The 21,774-nt window shown below is 48.7% G+C and overlaps 2 protein-coding genes across 4 annotated transcripts in view; both read left to right on the forward strand.

The window, feature by feature from the left end:
* LOC128722050 (voltage-dependent calcium channel type A subunit alpha-1) overlaps positions 1–5,727 on the forward strand; it is a 32,627-nt gene extending 26,900 nt beyond the window's left edge. For 2 of the 3 annotated variants that reach the window (XM_053815867.1, XM_053815866.1), the window contains exons 25-30: positions 2,075–2,191; positions 2,273–2,423; positions 3,804–4,034; positions 4,988–5,136; positions 5,217–5,500; positions 5,574–5,727. In XM_053815867.1, coding sequence (XP_053671842.1) covers positions 2,075–2,191; positions 2,273–2,423; positions 3,804–4,034; positions 4,988–5,136; positions 5,217–5,500; positions 5,574–5,727 — 1,086 coding nt within the window. The remainder of the gene's footprint in view (positions 1–2,074; positions 2,192–2,272; positions 2,424–3,803; positions 4,035–4,987; positions 5,137–5,216; positions 5,501–5,573) is intronic. The other variant, XM_053815868.1, reaches the window with a different exon arrangement.
* Positions 5,728–16,833: 11,106 nt separating this feature from the next.
* Positions 16,834–21,774, forward strand: part of LOC128722109 (voltage-dependent calcium channel type A subunit alpha-1-like) — a 16,808-nt gene continuing 11,867 nt past the window's right edge. Inside the window, exons 1-3 of the mRNA XM_053815938.1 lie at positions 16,834–16,844; positions 21,377–21,538; positions 21,631–21,774. The exon at positions 21,631–21,774 is cut by the window's right edge and continues 129 nt beyond it. Coding sequence (XP_053671913.1) covers positions 16,834–16,844; positions 21,377–21,538; positions 21,631–21,774 — 317 coding nt within the window. The remainder of the gene's footprint in view (positions 16,845–21,376; positions 21,539–21,630) is intronic.

Consider the following 21,774-nt stretch of genomic DNA (forward strand, 5'->3'; position numbering starts at 1 on the left):
GGTCTCACCGCTGCCCCCTTTCCATCCCGAGCCATCTCATCCGAGCCTCCCATCAGCAAAAAACCACAACGCAACGATCTGACGTCTGTTTCCGTTCTCCATTTCTAGGAACAGAAAGGTGATGTCTTGTTTCATTCTGTCTTACAATAGAACAAAAGAACAAAAAATCAAACAAACCTCAACTCAAAGCCCCTAGCGATGGTAACATGTCATAGCAAATGTTTACGATTTTATGTTTTGTACCTAACAGTAATTAGCCCCTCTGGGTTCTGTACTATTTCTTCTGCCATTGTCTACTACTATCTCTCCCTCTCTCTCTCTCTTACTTTCACACTTTCTTTCTATCTCCATATCTATCTTCTATGACCTATTTCAATTTAGTTTTTCTCTTTCTACCCGTTTATATCTTAATTTTTAAGTCTTTAAACGGACGTAGTATTCTGTGTCTCTACTGGTATTAGGATTCCAACCATTCTATATTCTCAATATTCTGGTTTTTCTCGATGTGTTGTTACGGTTTTTTTAGTATCTCTATGTGTGCGTGCGTGTGAGTGTGTTATTTAATTCCATGTTGTTGATGTTGATGTCGATCTTCTTTATACTACAATTTAGCATACATCTCTTTTGAGGGCTGTTTCGAATCGAATGGAGTGCTCTGATAGTTTAGTATCACCTGAAGCGAATTTTTTTGTTAGGAAAAGTAACCAATTCTTTACAAGCCAAAGGCTGAAGTAATTAAATCCCTTTTTTTCTACACAGTCACAATTTGATTGCGATCCTTACTATTGCCATCCATCCTATATCTGCCTATCTCTGGCCCAATAATTTCTCAATCAATCTCTTTAACAATCGTTGAAAATCAAATATGTTCCGCTGCGAAACACCCTAGAATGTAGCGTTGTAGTAAGCATAGGTCGTGTACGGTCATACATTAGAAATCAACCATTTCATTAGCGTTGATGTTGTTTGATTGCGGGTAGAGGTAAGTAAGTCTGCATCGCATACTTCCCTTCACACAATCGCGTAGTCAAATCACTATCAGAGTAGCGCTTCAAGCCGTAGTTAACGCGTTAAGTATCGCTCTTTCTCGATGTCTGTTTTAGTGTACGGATTAGCGCACGCTAGATTAACGTTCTATTTCGATTAGAACATGCATGCATGCTTACTTCACAATCACGTTATACCGCAGCAATGTAGCGTAGTGCTTTAGCAGAACAAATTGAGAAAAAAAAAACATTTCTAACACACCGAAAAATGAAACACCATCAACAATAGACACGATCATTTGCATACCGATTCCTTTTTCCCGCTTTTTACATGCGTACACTATCGTTAGATGATAAACAGGTGCTTCCGTTGTTGTACCACAACCCAGAGCCACGAACGGGAAAGATGGAAACAGATACCTCTTCTGGGTTCCATCATCTTTCGCGCTCAACCCAAGCACACACTTACACACGATTAGACGAATGCAAAGTTGTTATGTAACATTTTTTCCCCGTTTTTCCTCTGTTTTCTGTGGGGTAATGCGAGTGGAATAGTCACGACATGCAGTCTTTGCCACAGAAAATGCAACCACTCCTTTGGTTTCAGTCCTCCGTGACCATAGTTGTCGTACGATAGCTGTTCGTTAATCTAATCTCGTAGTTTTGGAAAACTGGTTTAGCGTTCGATGACCAATGCTTAAGAAACGACTCCACACACTCAACACAAACACCCCATTGCCAATGCCTATACCAGTGGTCTAGTGTGTTACCCATTATATATCGTTGTGTACTGTTTGCAAGGCAGACTCGTGAAACTCCTAGCCGATTTACCACTAGCGATGCGTTTATCTGTAGTGAAACTAGTGTTGAGCAGAACCCAACAAGTAACGTTATTTGTACGAAACCAACTTTGCAACCCACCCGCGGTGTTCTTTGGCGCTGCGCGCCCGAGATCGTCCTGACAGACTGAGCGAACGTTACCGCCTAGCGCACCGAGCGAAGGCAATTGCTGGCGCCCGTACTAATCGTACTTTTTCTCTTTATTGCTTCCACTCCATCTACGTCCCGAACCGGCTTCGTCATCGCAGGAGCTTCAGGACGTTTCGCGCCAACCGTCCCTGGAATCGCTGGCCCCGGCAGATGGTCATCTACATCCGGGGCATGCCTACCATAACGGCCACCGTAGGTCACCGAGCTTGAGGTATGTCTCCGGATGAGACCTTATATGCTACAGGGTCCATGGGTCGATTAACCGATCTGTTCGTTCTGCTACCAACAGGCGAGAGTCTCCGCTGGTGCGTACACCGAGCCCGCGAAAGCGGCAACACCTTCACGAGATCGGGTTCTCCGACACCGTGTCGAACGTGGTGGAGATCCAGAAGGAGGAACACAGACGTGGTAGGCATCATTTCGGCTATGCGCACAGGCACAACCGAGGTAACATAAAAACTCATAAGTCTCCACTGTTGATGTTGAGTGTCGTAACGTTGTCGCCTTCTACGTTCGTGTATCCGGATCCGAACACTCGCTGTTTGATAATGCTGTTGTTCCTACCCAGGATCCAGTGTTTTTTTTTCGGGCAGCATTACTTGGCCATTAAACTTTCCGTTCGTTTATCAAGCTTTTCGGTTGCGATCGGTTGATCTTCCGTTTGTTCTGATCGGTTGCTAAGCCGTGTGGTATGTTCATTTCTATGTAGATTACAAATTATGTGTATCCTTCTGTTAACGCTTCTTATCCAATTGAACGTAACAAACGGAACATCAGAAAGATATTTAATTTTCTCCCTTATCAAAATTTCGACGAACATGTCCCAAACATAAACTCAACATCATACGAGCTGCGGAGGTGACTGATTATGAATTTTTATGAACAACTTCCCACCAGCCGGCGGAACGTTAGAGCCGAACGTCTTTTACGTGCACCATGTCACTAGCCAATAGCTATATAGAATAGAATAGAAGCAGTGCAGAGTTTGTTTTGGGCTCGTGCCAAAAATGTGCACCATGTCAGCTTTGGTGCTTTTGTAGTTGAAACTAGCCAGGATGCCATTGTCAGTAACGAAGTTTGTCAGACATAGTTCCATCACTGCATAGCGTAGCGATTCGATACGCTCGAGCCGAACCGGTTTTGAGTTTGCGGACTCGAAAATCGCCATCTTTTTTTGTTCTAGTTCACAGTGATCGACTTCAAACGTAAAATTTACACCTCCTTAAACAATGTCAGCCAGATTCCTCACGCGTTTCACCATTCGCTAGCGCATGTAAATTGAGTCAAAGAAAAGAGGAAATTTAGAAATCGCTCGCTAGCACTCTCGTAGAGCTCTTCATTTTATTTGCATTAATTACGTTGCTTCCTTTTGTGGGTGTTTCTTCGTTGCGTTACTCCACTGTGTACATCTTAGTGAACCTGGATCTCACCTAGCACTTTTTGCTGTCAATATTAAAGTAGAACTGTCCGTTCCTGTGTGTAGCTGCACCTTTTTTTGTATCTCATGTTTGTGACCACTACCCCGAAATAGAGACCGAACCGGCCAAACCGAACCTCTCCCGTACGGTAGGCCATTTTGTTCTTCCCTTACGCCCCACTAGAAGGGCCGCTAGCTAGCGTCCTGTCCACGTGTCGTGAGTGTTCTCTCCTAGCGTCCTTGATTGGTTGTTTGTAGTCACTAGTGACGGCATGCGTTCCGTGCCGAGCAACGGCAGCAGATCCTTTCCCCACGCACTGCCTAGCAATGGCCGTGCCACACGCTGACGTTGACGAACGGTTGTTCCAATGTGATCCCGTTGTTGTTGTTGTTTCTACTCCACGATCTAGGTTCCTGGTCAGCCTCAACCAGCCCTGCCCGTTCGCCATCGCCCAGTCATTTCGGTGTACATAGTAGTGCCCAGCATCGCAGTAGTAAAGACCGTTCCAAAAACCACCTTGTCCACCAGCCGTACGATACGACGATCCTCTGCGAACGGTCGCGTTCGCCCAGCCCGGCCCAGCTGCTGCAAGAGCTGCGGGACCGGGATCAGGCCCGCCGGAAGTACCGCAACGGAATGGGTACAGGAAATGCAATCACTATATCCACCCTGCTACCGCTACTACCTGTTTCATAGCTCTGTATTTGTCTCGCTCGCTCTTTGTCTCTCTCTCTCCTTTTCTCTCTCTCTCTCTCTCTCTCTCTCTCTCTCGTGTGTCACGCTTTCATACTGACTGTTTTGTGGAGCTTGAATCTCGAGTCCAATAACCCCAAAAAACCTTCATTTTTTAGCTCTCATTCATTGTCGTGTCGATTCATCTGAAACGCATCCTTCACACTCTCAGTACTGTATGTGTGACTATGTCCGTGTGCGCACTTGCGCGCGCCCGCGTGTGTGTGTGTGTGTGTGTGCGTAAAATGTGTTTTCCTTGATGTACCTTTCGGCACTGTCAACTGTCAAGTGATGTCCTTCGTAGTTTGAGCCCTTTATCAGCACACCACACATACCACAATGCACTTTTGTTTCTTCGTTATCGTTACCACCCCCCGCATCATCCTCACCCTCACACCCTCACCTTCTTCATTCGTCCTTCGAGGAAAGTATGAAGCTAGTGGCACAGTCCCTTTCCTCGCCCACCGTCACCGTACGGTCTCATCTACCTCACTGTCTGTCCACATCAGAAGCACCGGATAGGAAATGAGGTCCCTGGTAGGGTTTAATGTCGTGCCAACACGTCCTTTGTATCGTTGTGCCGCCCACCCTCGCTCACCTGTACATAACGACCTCCACCTACATAACACCACCCTGCGCCACGCTGTGTCCCATTCGTGTTCTCAATGTTCTGATGCGATCGTCACGTCGCCCCATTCGTGCTCCGATCTGACGTTCGATGTGAACCGAAAAGGGTCACACCATTAAAACTGCGCACCGCTTTTCTATTCCCCGCACGCTGTCGCCCACCGGCGTTGCCGCGCCTCTTCGCTGTTGCCCTTCGATCGTTCCGCGGGTGGGTCCTTTGGATAGGCTCGTCAGGGTCTCACGTGCAGCACAGCTACCCGGTGCTGGTGACACGTCGCCAGGGACATGGCCGCCGTCTACCACCGACACCATGCAAACCGTCGACGCTGCAGCTGAAGCAGACGAACATCAACTTCCCGAAGCTGAACGCCAGCCCCACTCACGTAAGCGAATCGCAGCAGCACACTTCTCATGGGGCGTCTGCGTACTGACGTCGATTTCATGTTTTTCGTCCATCTTTCAGACCGGCCACTCGTCCCACAACACGCCGCACAGCGTCCACTCGCTACCACATTCGCGGGAGTTCCTCCGTGAACCGAGGGAACGTGACCGGGAACGGGATCGAGACCGCGACCGGGATCTTTACTATCGCGAGCGGGATCGAGAACGCGATCGTGAACGGTTCCGGAACAGTCGCGAGCGCAGTCAGGACGAGTACAGTGTGCGGTACGAGTTTCGAGATCGCGAACGGGAGCTGTACGAGCACGAGCGCGAGATCGAGCGCGAGTTCGAGCGGGAGTACGAACGGTAAAGAACTGGCTAAGGGTTTGTGTCTGAAAAAAAGGTGACAACGAGTCTAACGCAATGCTTTCTGCCACAGGATGGAACACTCGGTGCCACTGTCGTACGAGCAGGCTCTAGCCATGGGACGCACCGGTGGACGTGTCCTTCCGTCACCGATTCTAAACGGGTACAAGCCGAAGGGAGCCCTGCATTCTAGGCATTCCGACTCGGACGATGAGGACTGGTGCTAGCATAGGGTGCGCAGACGGCAGGGTGATCGTAAGCGACGCGAGCAGATCTGGGTGTGAGATGTCCTTCGTGAGGCGTCCACGAACACACACACACACACACTCAGCGCAGAGCTTGATCACCTTGATCGGGCACGTTGCAGCCCGTTCGGAATACATGAAGGATACGACAGCAAGGATGACGTGTTGGTCGATCCTGATGGCTTTTGTAATTCTGTAAATGGGTCATGATCGAAGCCGACTAACGATCGTGACCCTGTTAGCCGACCTGTACTATGGTTTATTCCAGTATAATCCCCTTAACAAACAAAGTGACGATGTGTAGGAAGACAGCAGCGCTAATCTAATCTAATACTCTAGCAATTGCATACTATTAACACGAATCCCTTCTGCTACCGGCAGCATAACTTGTTACGCCGGAACCTATTCAGCGAAAGCTAATCTAGCTAGGTTTTGGCTCCGCAAACTACCGGCACAAGGTGACACATTCGCTTCAAACCCATCAGTCTAGGCGCCATTTTGTTTTGTAACACCGGCGGTTGCGATCGGTCCCGCCGGTGTAGTGTGAACGTGGTGAGACACAGTAAACTGCAAACCTAGAATCGCGTGCCCAAACGCCGGTAGTTCGAACGTAGGTGGCGCGCGATTTTCACTCGAGACTGCGTGAGTTAGCTTCACTAACACATATTGGAAAAAAGACTGAGATAGGCGGACGGTGACGAAGAATTTAGAACAGTTCGGAAACATATTGAAAAAAACTTTTAACGCAAAGTCCTACCACCGGGTAGGGGACTGTTGCTGCAAGTGCATAGATTTCATCCATGGTATGGTAGCAAAGGAAAAACATAGGTAGGATGAATGTAGAGTATCGTTTTTTTTTTTTGCGGTGCATATTAACCACCGATCGTTAATGAAAATGAGCCAGTTGGGAACGGGGACGAAAGCGCACCATGGCAATGTTCGCCGTGTATAATACCCGCACTTACACACACATCACATCTAAATGCAGGGAATTTTTAAATAGAAAAACCGCGACCATTAGACGAAGTTGAGACAGGGAATGTAGGCGATATGGCATAGCACTAAACCCACCTAGAATTCTTCACGTATCATTTGTCTGAGAAGAGCGTACACTCTCGGGAACATAGGAATAGCAGCTAGAATAGGGTGTTCAAAATGATGACAAGAAGAGGGATAGGTCTGGGGTTTGAACCCAGGCCAACCGACCGACGTCACCATCGAGGACAGGCCATGCGTAGCGAGAAAGCATCCATCGGTTTTACATTTAGCTAGTCTTTTACAAGACTTTACAAGCAGTTGATCTGGTGGTCTTTTGAAACCTAGTGTTTATCAGCGCTTGATGGGCATGCGTTTGTAGCAGACTTCAGTGCGGAAGATACATTGGAGATAGAATATAGACGATTCGGACCAGCGACATTGCGACTCTCCGGGTCTACGGTAGATGATCTGTGTCTAGTGATATACAGGGAAGCACAACGTAGATGCATTCTGTTCATTTGTAGTACAGTGTAGGTCTCCTGGTTGCGTTTGGTTTTGGTTCCTTTCATTTCTACATTAATGTCGGTTTCACCCGACGGTGTCACCTTGTGTCCGGTAGGGCAACTATAGTATGAAAAAATGAGCCAGTCTCCTCAAAATAATCACCGTTTTCAACACTCTAAGCAATGCCAGACCCTACTATTTTGAAAAATTAACAAAAATAACGTTTTGAAGCGAGCGTGTGGAGAGAAGAAGAAATACTGCGATTTCTCGCAAAGAACGCTCTGCGAAGTGATCGACGAAACGTGGGAGGAATTCTAACAAGGTTATCTAAAATGGGCACACAACAAACATGGAATGCTACGTCGTACAGGGAGCACCCCGTTGATGTAGGACGAATGTTTCTATAAATTGATTCAGCTAGCTTTAAATATCTATATATTTCAAGGTATATACAGAACTTAGTGAAAGCGAAATGTAAACTACGCGACTGGGCAGGAGAAGTAGCACCACGTAACTAGAACATTTGTCACATCCTTCGTAACGAGAACCGCTGCGAACCCAGTGGCAAGAGAAATGGAGTACGTAACGGTGTGGTTTATAGTAAACAAACCCGACATGCATAATCAGATAGAGTTGCCAAACTTTGAAGTCTAATAGCCGTGCCGCTAGCGCTGTATATACTAACTGTTAAGGCGAACGTTTTGGCGTCAAGATGGCGTGATACCCCCAGGGGGGTTCTGTGTACGGCAACCCGCCGCATCGGACGGCTTCATATGATAGCGTTAGAGGAAATCGTATTAGGCAGCTTGCAAACAGTAGAATTTATTCGCCTCCAATATCAACGTCTACGAACTCACCGGGAAGCGGCGACGGTGGCGGCATTCATACGTTGTTAAACTGCCATTTTTCCACTACTTGTACTGTTTCTGATTGAACGTTTTCGAGCCGATACAATTTGCCAACAATTACGTAGGATGGCACGGGAGCCCAACGTGCAAATACCCGCGATGCCCGCAGGGCATTGCGAGGATCTTTTTGATAATGGAAATCCCGTTCTTGTGCATAACCAAGAACCAAGAACCTTTGTTCGTTTTTGTCTTTAAAGTTTTATGCTCCGTTTCTGAGTAGAATTGTTGTAGCGTTTCGTTAAGCGGCGATGTTGAGATTAGCCAATCGTGTATCAAATGCTCTAACATGTTTAATGTTTATCTACATTGATAGTTTGACGCAAATACTGCAAAACTTTGACCATAATCGGGGACGTAACTATATAGAGGAACTGCACGTGCGTACATGATGACCACGATGGGGATGGGTGTTTAGTCGAGGATCGGTAGCGTCGGAAGGAGAAACAAAAAACAAACACGTGAAAATCAGCCAAATTCACTATAGATAAGATAAGCGTAATATTTGACCCCCGTTATCACCTTCGAATAGTGAGCCAACGTTCCACCCGATCGGTTCGATCGGTTCGCGAAGGATGGCTCGGTGCGATCCGGAGCGGTAGAGAACAATTTGACAATTGTGATTACTACTACTAGCTATGAGGCGGGCGATGTGGCATATCGAGCGATACGATTCCGATCATTGTATGTAAAATGTTGTATACTTCACGTACGTGCATCTAGGCTTCATCTGTTGCATATATCAGCGCATCATCGTCACGTAACTCCATTCGTACTAGAGCTAGCGATAGTCATATACGAAAGGGAAGCGACTTCATCACTGGTACCGATAGTGTTTATACCGAATCGCATCAAACTCAATAGATACATCAAACTAACCCGACGGTCGAAACCCACTCCCAAATAGCTATCCTAACCGATAAGGACGTCCCCATACGCATAGAGGAGTCGCTTCCGGCGGCTCTTTACGGCCACCTACAACCCTCCCAAGTACGAACACATTACCGGTAACGATAGGGCAAAAGCAAAACGAAGAGAGGGCCGAAATGAGCCACCCCGAATCCGATGTTGTACATACATTTTTTCTGTGATACATCAACGTTTAAACCATATAAAATGAAACCAAAAAGAAAGCAAACACGCCGCGAACGAAAGTGTAAAACCAATGACGTAAATATGCCAGTTCGACAAGATTTCACGTACCTTTCCTTTACTGTTAGCTGCCAACCGGCGTTGGTGCCGGGGGCGAAAAACGAGCTCCGACAGTCCGTTGGGGTCCGAACTGGCGGCGTGAAAAAGCCTCCCACACAACTTGCAAAGCCTTCCGCATTGACGTTTGCTGTTCTGTTCGAGTGCGCGCTCGTAAGCACTTCCGGCGTTAGCATATGTGAGCTAGCTGTTTGTGTGCGTATACCTACTCCTGCCGTGTTTCTGTGCATGGATATAGCCAAGCTTGATCACGATGTAAAGTACGTTATGTTGTAAGTGCTTCAATCCGTGTGCTTATTCGGGCCGTTACCAACAGACAACGAGTTTGCTTTCCTGTTTGCTGTGCCAAATGGCATGGCGCACTTTGTTACGTGCAGGATCGACCGATCAGTCGAAAACACGCAAAAAGGACTAACCCCCATATACTAGCCTTCTGTTCCTCTTTTTTCTCTTTCGCCCTCGGAAGTGTTACGATTCCCTATGGCTACTATAATCGATTTGCAACTAAACGGTGAGCGCCCAGGGCGATGCTAATGTACATTGGTTAGAACTATGATTGCGATTCTTGCACCTATCGAGGGTTTTAGTTGTGCGAAACTGTTTACGATAGCTAAGGGCGCCATTTAAATTAAACAGCCGAAAAATAAATCAACAGAAACCAGCTAGCATAAACTTTCAAAAATAACGATGAATCAAACCAAACGTGTGGAAGTTTTTTTTTATGGCTACCTCACTGATTGTGGCTGTGAAGATGACAAAGCTTTACGTGTCATTCGACATCTTTGTTCTTGTTCCGTTCATTTCTTGTTCTAGACCAACCGGAGAAAGCACTTTTCATGCTTGATTAACGGAAATGCTTCAACGGAAACGCTTCAACGGAAACGCTTCCAAGGACACGCGGTAAATGGTAACGCTTAATGCTCGACTAAACCGGTTGAGCTTTCCGAGCTTTTGCACTAATGGCTGGTACTACTGGTTACGAGGGCTTTGTCCCACGTAACGCACGTTCCCTTTTTTGGCCACCTACCGACGCCCAACGCTTCGCACCACCCACAGTGAATCCCCATTTTCCGTGAGCATGTGAAACAATGAGAGCAGGTAGGTTAAAGCTCGAGCCCCGGCGGGTGGCCTAGTGCCGTCTCATTCCCGTACCAACACCACCCAGCCAGCAACACGCTGCGTGCCGGCATTTTCGACTGTTGCCCTCTCACTCTTAGTGGCAAAAACACGCGCACAAACACACACACACACACGCGCGCGCTCTCCCCACGGTGACCGACGGCGTACGAGTACGAGTCCTGGCGGACGAACGAACCGACCGCTCGCACCTTTTCTGCAGGTTGAGGTAACGCGCCCGCTCGCAACCGAACGCAGAACAGTGCAGGCAGGCATCGAGCCGAGACACCCGTTCGAACGTCCGCGTCCGATCAGGCCTGAAGGAAAAACCAGCGCAACGTGGAAGGGAGAGGGCAAGATCGTGAACCGTGCGCGCGTGAGAGTGAGCGAGCGGGCGCCTCTGCTGGGGCTGGTGATAAGGTGAAGAGCAAAAAGTGTCCTCCGTGCAACCGCGCGGTGCTGCGAAAGATGAAGACCCTGCCCTCCCGGGGGGGGGAAGGGGGGGGTGGGGGGTGAGGTCCTGGGAAGAGTAAAATGGCCACGGCCATCGACGAGGTCCCAAAGTGGCCCCCTGCTGCAATCGGGTCGGGGTGAAAATTTTTGCCTCTTCAGCCATCACGCGGGTGGCCATCGTTGTGCAATTCCCCGTGGCGAGGACGAGTCAGGGAGGAGGGGGGGGGGGTGGTGCTGGGGTGGGGCGAAGAAAAAGATGAGAAAATTTTCCCACCCTAGTGCTGCTGCTGCTGCTGCAGACCCGGGGTCGTTTCCAGCCAACGGTGGTCACCAGTGAAGCTCGTCTGTTTGCTTGTGTGCACGTGTGCGTGTGTGTGTGTGTGTGTGTGGTGGAAAGAAATCGTTCGTTCGGTCGGTCCGTCGGCTGGGTGCTTGAAGGAAGGAGAAGATACCAGAGGAGACCCATCTTCCAAGGGTCCTCCCGCGCAGGGGTGAAAATTTTGGCAAAGGAAAATACAATCATAGTTTCGGACGAAAATATCCTCCACCGTGCTCTAGTTGCTCGGGCGCTTGTACCTGTGCTCGAGCACGCTCACGTGTGTCTGTGTGTAAGTGTGCTGTAGGTGTGTGTGTGTGTGTGTGTGTGTGGTTGTGCGTGCCCTTTAACATCGGCAAAGAAAGTGCTTCGATCGAGCGGAGCAAGGGAGAGTTCTAGCGCTGGGAGGCAAACTGCAACCCTTCCAGCACCCGACGCAGGAAGCAGCGAGAAGGAACAACCGAAGGCGCTTGAAAACGAGGGCACGCGCGCACCGACACGCTACGACGGGGGACGTGACGGGCGAGAGAAAACGGAACCCTCTCTACTCTGCCCATCCCCCCGACCCTCCCAATCGGAAGCAGAACAAAAGGACGTGCGGTGGGGTTGGAAAATGGTTCCAGTGAAACGGGCGCGTCCGACTGCGGTGGTGAATGTAGCGGAAATGCGCACACAGATGACACACCGTGCGAAGGTGCCGTGGAAACCGAGCGATCCAGGATGTTGGAGGGTGTTGGAGGATAACGATAAAAATAGCGCCCCCCCCAATCGAACGGGCGATGATCGTTCAGGTCGCAAAACCGTTATCTGTTAGTGGGTGCAGCCGTGGGTCATGTGTTCCCTGTGACGCCTGTGTTGGGGGAATGTATTTTTGTCTTCTCTCATCTCACCACACTCGGGCTTAAGTGGCCCACATCGGCAGGATTCGAAGCAGAGGAACCCACCACTGGCACTGGAACGAAAAGGACACTTGAGGGATTCGCCCCGGGAAATGCGGGCCAGTGGGAACCCAGCAGCAGGGATAGCGAAGGATTAAAAATTAATTTCCGTTGGAGAGCTGCCAGTGGGTCGCGTGTGCGCCTGCTTTAAGGACGAAAGAAGAGGCCAGCTGGTGGAGTGATGGTGTAGAGAATCGGCCGCAGGAAAGCAGGGCGGCATTATGCCATAGATTGGATTTAATTATGTGTCGAGCGTTGATTCAATCTGATCGTGGTCCGATTGATAAATTGCATCCGTCACATTTGTCCCGACCGGTTGTTTCGGGAGGCACCTTCTTTTTTCTTTCCTGTTCCTCTTTTCGATCCTCTCTCTATCTCTCTCTCTCTCTTTCTCATCCTCCCACAGCTCGCAGAACGGCAATCGTGTCGAAAAGGGTAAACGAAACAAAAAGCGAAAGCAGTGGGGAAAAGCGTGAAAAGCGCACAGTGATGATCATTCGGTTGTGCTGTAGTGTTGTGAGGCAGCTCGTGTAATAAGGCAAGGCAGCAAAATTCCGCCCTTCTATCGGCCCACTCGGCAGCTTGGCAGATTATGCCTTACGCGGAGGTATGCTAAATAGTGCGCGATGCTCCCGAAACCATCCCGGTCGGTCGTGAGTGTCGAGCGGTGTGCATAATGTGCCGGATGTACTGCGTGGATGTATATACGTTCTAAGGTGAGTAGCAGACGACCGTCTCTTTGATTTCAGCTCACGCGTACAATGGGACGAGCGGGAGTGGATCTGATTTATATTTTACAATGCGGACGTTCCGCTGGTAGTACTTAGCACTTACAATGCTCCCGAAAACGCCGTACGTCTACCATCCAGCGCAGCCAATAGTCCTGAAAGGGACCCCGTTCGGATCAAGCTGAGCGCGTTCGTGTACCGAAAATGGGCCATACCGAAACGTGAGCGCTGAGCACGGTTTTTAGGGTCGCCCGGTTTCCCAGCCCTTAGACGGGGCCTTCCGTTCCAGAACGTGCAGAACGAGAACTCAAACAAGTGCCCGCGTGCGAGCGGGACAGCCAGTTGCGATTGACGCAAGAGGACGTCACCACCGGAGAGCGCCGACGTTCTCTCGGGCTCCACGAGTACGCTTGCACTGACTGGTTCCATTAACCGTGAAGTTTACTCTAACGCAAAAGCCCTTCCCGGCCTGTGGCCCGCTTTCGGCACTGACCTAAAGCGGGATGGCACCATCGCTATGGCTCACTCGTGCGCAGCACGAGGCCACCCAACCCTCCCGTGGGGTGATATGCTGGATGGTGAACACCCGGGGACACAACTGTCACCCAAGGTATGGGAATGGAACGGAGCAGAATGACAGCTCGCTGCCGAAATACACACAATCGAAACGCGATGCCGAAGCTCGTGGAAAGTTGTGGAGAAATGGTGTGGGCCCGCGAATGGGCGCGTGGATTTAGAGCGATTGCTGAACAACAATCGCACGCTTGCCGTAGTCCTGGCGCCTGCTCGGTCCCATTCTCGGTGCATTCCGCTCTGCTTTTTTTCTTGTGCTATGCATTTTCCTCGCACCGCTGGTCAACGCACCAGACTGACACCGTTCCCGTTGGAAGGCGTCCAAGAATGGAAATAGCTCCGGTGCAGCTGCATGTGTGCTGGCGAACGCACGGTTAGATGGCATTTGTGTGCGATGCGGTCCTTTCATCCACCACCTCGCTCGCGGTGGTGCGCTTGCAGAAGAGTGAAAGTTTTCCGTTCCTTCAGTCCGCGCGTCACCGTGTTCCTGCGAACGATTGTAATCTTTGTAGCGCCTGGCTCACCCTCGTAAAAGGTGGAACGTATTTTTAGCACCCCACTTCCTCGTCGGCTGGTGCAAAATGGAATGTGCTTGCGTTATCGTCTACGGAAGTGCACGCATTTTACAGCCCTCATCTGTGGGTGCGATGCAGGTGAAAGACGCCTTGCCGTCGGCGTGGTGATGTCCTTGCGGAGGTTTTTTCCACGATACGTAATCGTACGAGCGCTGCGATGATACGACATGACACGCTGCGTTTGATCGATACGTTCGTCACCCGTTAGGAGATTCCAGCGCCAGAGACGGTGGCGTTTTATTTTTTAAAGATGGCGAACGATGGCACGTGTGTTCTACTGGGTTTATCGGGCTGAAAGGTACAGGTTTCGCTGTTTCTTGGTACGATAAGTGCTAGCTAACGCAGTTAACGAAGCTCTGCAAGGGCTCCGAACTGCAACACTTCCTTGATTGGAACACATCTGTGTATGGGTGATCCCAAAAGGACCCAAGCTCGAGCGTTACTGCCGATGAATCTGCTGGACCTTTGTTGGACTGCGGGTATGTTCGTTCCTTTTATGCTTTATGCACATGTATGCGTAACGGCGGGCAATCGAGCAACGTTTCCGACCAACCGACCCACTACGGGAGCGGTGCAGGATAAGCTCCAAACATTCTTTATCACGCACACACGCATCACCGAAATCGTGAGCGAACGCGAGCGTGAAGGATATGCTGACGGAGGAGAAGGATTTCTCTTACGCTTGTGTGCGAGCCAATGCATTGCGATTTGTTTACAAACCGGGGATCGTTTTCGCTAGTGCAAACATAATGTTTAAACTAACAATATACCATACCGCAAACTGGTGAAAACAAAAATTGATTCTGAACAGCAAACACGGCATTCAAAAACGACACGAGTGGTTTTGAAAGGAAAAATTGTTCACCACTCACCATCGTGCAACCCAATCCGAGTGGAAAGTAACAGCGGGATTTGTCCCGCTACTTTGTGTCGATTGGTGTTACTGGGTCAGCAACGTGCCTTATATTTACATCTGGATGAATGAAATACATATCGGGCACAAAATGGCACGAAAAACAACACGAGGAAACTTTCGTTCAATTTTGTGCTGTTTTTATTTTGACGGCAAAATAATCTGATTGTTTAATATTACTTTTGAAATGATCACCAAACCAGTCCAGAACCAGTCGTGTAGCATGATTGCGAACTGGAAGCTCGACTTAAAAAGGATCTTGAATCAAGTAACGGATGTTTTTGAGCTACAGATTTCGTGTTGTATTTATCGTCACCCTAGCTTTAAACTATGAAACAAAACTTCACATAAATAAAAGTTTTATTTAATAGCTACCATTAATCATTGCTTTTCATTTAGCGTGCAGTTTTTTTTTCACTCACCAAACCATATCCAATTATACGAGCATAATTATTCAAGCATTTATAATACATCGCGTGGAAACGATGTGGCATGAGTTGCTCTGCAAATTAGACCGCGCAGCAGTCGAAGCGCACAAACTGATTCCTTTGAAACAATTTGCATTCTTATTTGCATGTTCACGTTTGAAGTTGATGGTCGTTTCGGTGCGTTCGCTGTGTACAGCCCAATCGGTGCAGCAAATGGAGCTGGAAGTGTTTAGTTGTTGCGACAACGTAACTGTTTTCCTGGAATACGCTCGAGAAGGAAACAGCTGCAAGGGCTTCGCACGCTACTGCTTTCATGAGTCAGGGTGCCCCTTAATCGATACTTCACCTCTCGGTGTCTCGTAATTTCTATAATTCAATTCCTCCGTCGACAAGATGCAACTCATGGACCTGATTTTTCATTCCCACCTATCGTATTTCTTTTTGAGCTAAAATTTTGCGCAAAACACGAACAAACGGCCCAACGAAATTCAAGCGTTTCGTCCCCACCGGACGCCTTTAAGATCACTTAGTGCTGCCCAGCGCTCAACCCCGGGCATAATGAATGCTAATGTATTCCTCACCTTTGCCTCCTTGCACACCTCGAGAGCCTTGAAAAGTGCTCGCTGTAATCGGTCACCTTTTGCTCAGATACTGTCGACTACATCCTCTCGAGATCCCACTCAGCCTGGAGCTTGATGACGAAATGAGCTCGTTTTATACATAAACGAACCGAACGAACTTCTGCAAAACGGTTTCGCTTGCTTTTATTTATCGCCTCACCTCGGACCAGCGCCTGCTACGATTTGTTCCATCGGTCGATTGGACATTTTCCGATGCCTCCGAGTGCTTCGGGTCTCACCCCAAGCCAGGACATCCAGGAACTCAGTCACTCAAGTGTGTCCTGTAAAAACACGTCATCATTTACATTTACAGATGTGTTGGGTTTTTTTTCTTGCTCAAACTGGCATTTTAAAAACTCGCACTCACTCACACAGCAGTTTTTTGTATCGAATCTGTGTAAAGCGTGAGCAGCCAAAACGAAACTGTTGACAGATGGAGGCGCCTGGTGCTTTGTACCATACGATGGAGGCGCCTGGTACTTGGTTGGTGGCACGAGTTCCCACTTTCGAGGCGACGTAAAACGGGGACACCGTTTTTGCTGAGTTACACCAACACTTACACCATTGGCTGTGGCCACCCGATGGACTCGGTCGGGGCTCGTTATTGTGTCAGTCGTCGGACCGTCGTTCCGTTTGGTGCGTGTTTTGTATTTTCCAGCGAACTGACCGAGTTCGGAACGTGGAACGCGCATCGAAAAAGTGAAAATATTAACAGCAAATATGTTTCGTTCGCATTTTTCGTTGAATTCTTGCCCTATGATTTTCATTTATCGACGCTGCGTCGTTTGAGCGAGCCGTTCCGGGAGCGTCCGTCACCCCCACAAGCCTCCCGATGTATAGTGCGTGAGTATGAGGTTTCATTCGCAACCAGCTACAACATACAAGTCTTCTGCAGCAAGCGAAATTTGATATGTCATCGTGCGTTATTGTGAATTTTTCATTTAATGAAGTCCGACACACGTTTAGAAGAAAAAATGGCATGAGCAACCAGGCGCCTCCATTATGGGTATCGCGAATGAAGCGGTGAGATGAATCATTGGTTTTTTGGATACAATTTCACAAAGTGAAGTGAGCTCCCAAGAGGACCTTACGCTTTTATGAAACTTCCACCGTGAGGTCAAGCTCGACTTCAACAGACCTCGGTTAATAATGGATCCCACAGCAGCGCCGTACCGAGTGTGCCTGCGTTCGTTCTCCATCATTCTAAGGACGTTTGGTTGGGCTTTCTATGCATCAGCCGTTCAAGTGAGGACTTTTGTGACCGCTCATCACAAGTCAAACGCCAAACGCAAACCCCAAGTCACCGTTCACAGCGGCACAAAGCAGCACCCCCCCGATCGATAAACAAATATTCACCAGTAAAACAGTGAGCGTAAGCCTTCGTCAAAGTGTTTGCCAGTGAGTTCGTGGGCCATGTGGTTGTGCGTGTGTGTTAATAACACGGTTTGTTATGCTTCTCGCACGATGCGTGAAATTGCTACCACCGATTCGGTCGCGAAGCCGTCAAGTCAAGCCCACCCGAGCGCGGTGTCTCTTCCATCCCGAGATGGCTGAAGTTGGCGAAAAATTGCACCGCCCCATCCGTGCGCCCGACTCCCGGGTGAAACGTGCCGATGGTTTGTAATTTGAAAAGCGCCTCCAGCTATTCACGAGGCTTATTGGGGCGAACTTTGCCAGCTACGGGGTCGGAACTTCATCGCGGTTCCCTCCCAACCGTCTGGCGTGTAAAGCAACGTAGGAAAAATCCCACCCGAAATGAAACACCAGCAGTATGGGTAACCGTGGTGCGTTGGTGTGCGGCATGACATGGAATGTCTCCGATCGGGTGGCGTCTTTCTGTCTCTGACCTTCCACCCACCACCGTGTCCAGTCGCTTTTAACCGAAGCTCACCAGCGACCCGAGCGGGCAGATGTGAGGCCTTTTCCGCGAACAAAACCGCGGTAATTCCAGTTCAAGCAGAGGCCTCGTGACTCGTGAGTGCCATCGTGAGGCACCGCAATCCCTTTGGTGAATGTTTATGCTTTTTTTTGTTGCTCTTCCTTCATCTTTGAAGTCTTCTAGCGCAAAAGCAACACGGCGTCGCGCTGCCTGTCGTCATCGCTGACGTCACGGTTCCTTTGGGCACCCGCGAGTGTGTGTTCGTGTGCCAGCGTGCTGGACACCCCCAGAGCATTCTGTCCTTGAAATGCCTGAAAGAGAGTTCACTTTTCCGAACTACACATTCACGGCAAAAATCCTCATCGTACAAGGCGTTCTGTAACGGGTCCCGGGAGTACTGGGCGGCTTCCATCACTCGATTGAAATGATGCAATGCAACGTGAATTTTTAATACCATGCACGATGAAAAGAACGTCCGTGCAAACTGGGTCACCTTAGGGACCCACTAGTCTTAATTTTTTGGACCACGACAATACGACGGCTGGCGCTACTCCGAGCACCAACGACCTTTGGGCGAGTCTGGTAAGCTAGTGTACGTTTGTATGTAGCAATATTTTTCTTCATTATATCCTCACGTGCACACTAACACCATGTGCAGATCGGGAAGGAATATGCTCAGTGCAATCAGAACGTGTCGTGCAAATTTTTGGCCATCAATAGGAATACCAAAATGGCTCGTTGCCATGCATGCGGCCTTTCCAGAGACAGGCTCGTTCGAAACAATAATATGAGAACAAAAATAACAATCATAAACGCCATGCTTAAAATTGGCCCGCGTCCCGTCTAATCCCATCCCCGAAGCGTGCTTCGGAAAAGAAGAATGAATGAATCTGAATCGGTAATTGAAAGCCAAGCTAAACAATCGTCAGCGGGTGAGAACGAGAGTAAAAAAATACAACAAAAAAGCTAGCGAGCAACAAACACAAAGACAAATGTTGACACATCGTGCCAATAGGGGGCGACCTCCTTCGCTTCCGATTATTGATCTGCTTTCGTTCTGAAGCGTCGTCGCCAAAAAATGTCAACCCCGAATCGAGTGTCTTCCATCGTGAGGTCCACTGTCGCCTGCAGAAATAACAAGTGGAATGAAACACAAGAGACATCCACCGGAACCAGCGGAAAGTCTAATCCACCACCACCGCACGATTCATAAGCCCCTGACGGTTCGCTTCCCTGGTTCCGGTGTACCATTCAACTTAGTACAGTCACCAGCGCATGAATGGCACCGTCGAAGTTGCCGATGTTTACCCACCTTGTCCTTGCGAGTCGACGGTTATTGGCTATTGGCTTACCGTTCGAGCGGCGACACTGGCTGCACTGATTCGGAGAATAACAGATTGACGAATTGACAGAAGATTGATGAATCATTAATCAGGCAAACGCACCATTTCCTCCAATGGTCTATTTGTTCAACATTTTGCTGAGTGGCCGCGCGGCTTAGAGGCCAAATGTCCCATAGCATTCGGCACTGTCATGCACATGTTCCGTATCGGCTGGGGAGCATTCAGCTTATCCAGCACGTCTCCAATCCAAACAGCGATGATTCATTGGAACAGCACCCTCCAGGGAACACATCCTTGACTTGACATGATTAGTAAATTGCATCTGTCGATTACTGAAATTTTCTATCGTAACTGGAAGCTCCTAGCAAAACTGGAGGATTCGATAAAGATAATATGATAAAATTATATATGTGCCTAAAATCTTCGTTTTGACGCAAACCTTTCTGGAGCGTATTCAAGAAGGACCTTTGAAAATCGCTCTCCAAACAGAACGACCCAACTTTAAGCTCGAGAATGTTTAACCTAAATCATAAGCATGTTACAAAACTTCAGTTCATCCTATCGCAAATCTTTTATGCTGCATATTTGACGCAAGCATATCTTGAACGTTAAAAAATGGCAAATCCTCTGTCAGCTCTGTTCCACACGCATCGTGCAAAGCAGCATCCATTTTTATTCCACACCACACGCGTTCAAGGCCATTATCGCCATTGATTTACGGTTTGCGCTCGCGTTTATCAGCCATCGATAAAATCTTCCAACCGCTCATTAGCATCGCACCCTCTGCCAGCCTGCTTGCTGTGGAATTTATTTCAAGCTTCAGATTAATATTACATTTTTATACTTCCGTCCTGTGCTTCAGCTCGGGACACGCCGTGCTCGCGTACGCACACCGTTTTCTGTCTCCGGTCGCATCACTGATCAATAAAGATGCTCGTCTCGGGCGACTATCGCAAGGCATTGGGTTTCGCTTTCTGCGAAAGTCACCAGCTAACGACGGGGCATCGGCAATTTCGCTACCTCCAGCCGTTGGTGCTCCTGCGAGTGGACGTTACTGCGCTCTCGCCACCATGGCCGGTGTCCTATCGGTTGCGGCTTCTCGGAGGGTTTTTTTTTTCATCTTCTTATTGTTGTCTGCAAATCCATCCACCACTCCAACCGCAACTGGCCCCCACCGAACCGCACGCTCCGTGGTTGCTCGGCATCTTTTACGAGTTAGATATTAGCATCCAGCATCCAGTATCCTTCCGAGCGTCGTGCAAGTCAGTGCCTTGAGCCAGGCGATCTCGTCAGGCGCTTTTAGATTCGCCTACTCGTCTAGTAGGATCTTGGAGGTGCAAAGGGACACGGTGGTTTAGTGGTGTTAATTGGCCTTCGACCCCATACAGATTGGGTGATTACGTGTGATTGGCTGGTTGTGGTGATTAATAGGTTGCTCCAACCAGCACAACCCATCAATGGCGCCAGCCAAATGTCGCATAGTGCGTTAAACCGTTAGTGATCATAAAACTCAACGCATCTCCGAGGTTGCAACGGACTGCTCGATTGCTTCATTTTGTGCTTAAATTCAATCGAACAATGGATATACACGCTGTTTGGCAAGTATACGCGATGTTGGAAAATTGTACAAGGCTTATAGTGTGCTTCGGCAATTTGCAGCCAGTGATGCTGAAGTCATTATATTTCATGCACGTTCCCATGCGTCAAAAATGGCTTCACGCAGAACCGCTTCTGGAGCTTGGGCGATAGATATGAGGTTATTTTTACTCATGACTGGCTCACAGCGTGCCTTGGGATGAGATCATCAGGATAGTTGGCAACGGTTTCTGGAACATGAGTGGAATTTACAAAAAAAAAACGCGTCCTTGGCCGCAAAGTATGTGCACGAGCTAGGACACTTTTAGAGCTGCGATTCTTTTACATTCTTCTTACAACGACGTTACATTAGGTTTTCAAATATTACTACAAAACATTGCTCAAATGACCGCCGCATGTTTGATTGGTTTCAATGTATTAAATTTGTTCTTCATTTCCACGTTCTAATGACATTAAGCTACATCCTTTTGTGACTATATTGCCTCAATTACCTTGACTAAATGCATTACTAATGCGAATGGTTTTCCTTTCATGAATGCTTCCTCGTACACCTGCAGGTTAGCGGCGTCCCAAGAGGAGGCGCTTCCTGATAAGGACGGCAGCGGGAAGCAAATGGGTCCGAAGAAGGGAAAGAAGGGCAGCCCGAGGCACCGTACCGGACCACCACCACCGGGACCCTCGTCTCTGTTCATCTTCGCGGAGGATAATTTCATAAGGAAGTACGTCGGACATCTTCAGCTCGCGTTGCATCCCTTTCATTTGTCACGCTCGTGTCTTTCATTCTCTCTTGCACACACTTCACGTGGCACAGAGCAACCAAATTCATCATAGAATGGCCACCGTTCGAGTACGCCGTCTTGCTGACAATCATCGCCAACTGCGTGGTGCTGGCACTGGAGGAGCATCTGCCCCGGGGCGACAAAACGGTGCTCGCCCAGAAGCTGGAACTCACCGA

Source organism: Anopheles nili, chromosome 2 (assembly GCF_943737925.1).
Source record: "Anopheles nili chromosome 2, idAnoNiliSN_F5_01, whole genome shotgun sequence".
NCBI lineage: Eukaryota > Metazoa > Arthropoda > Insecta > Diptera > Culicidae > Anopheles > Anopheles nili.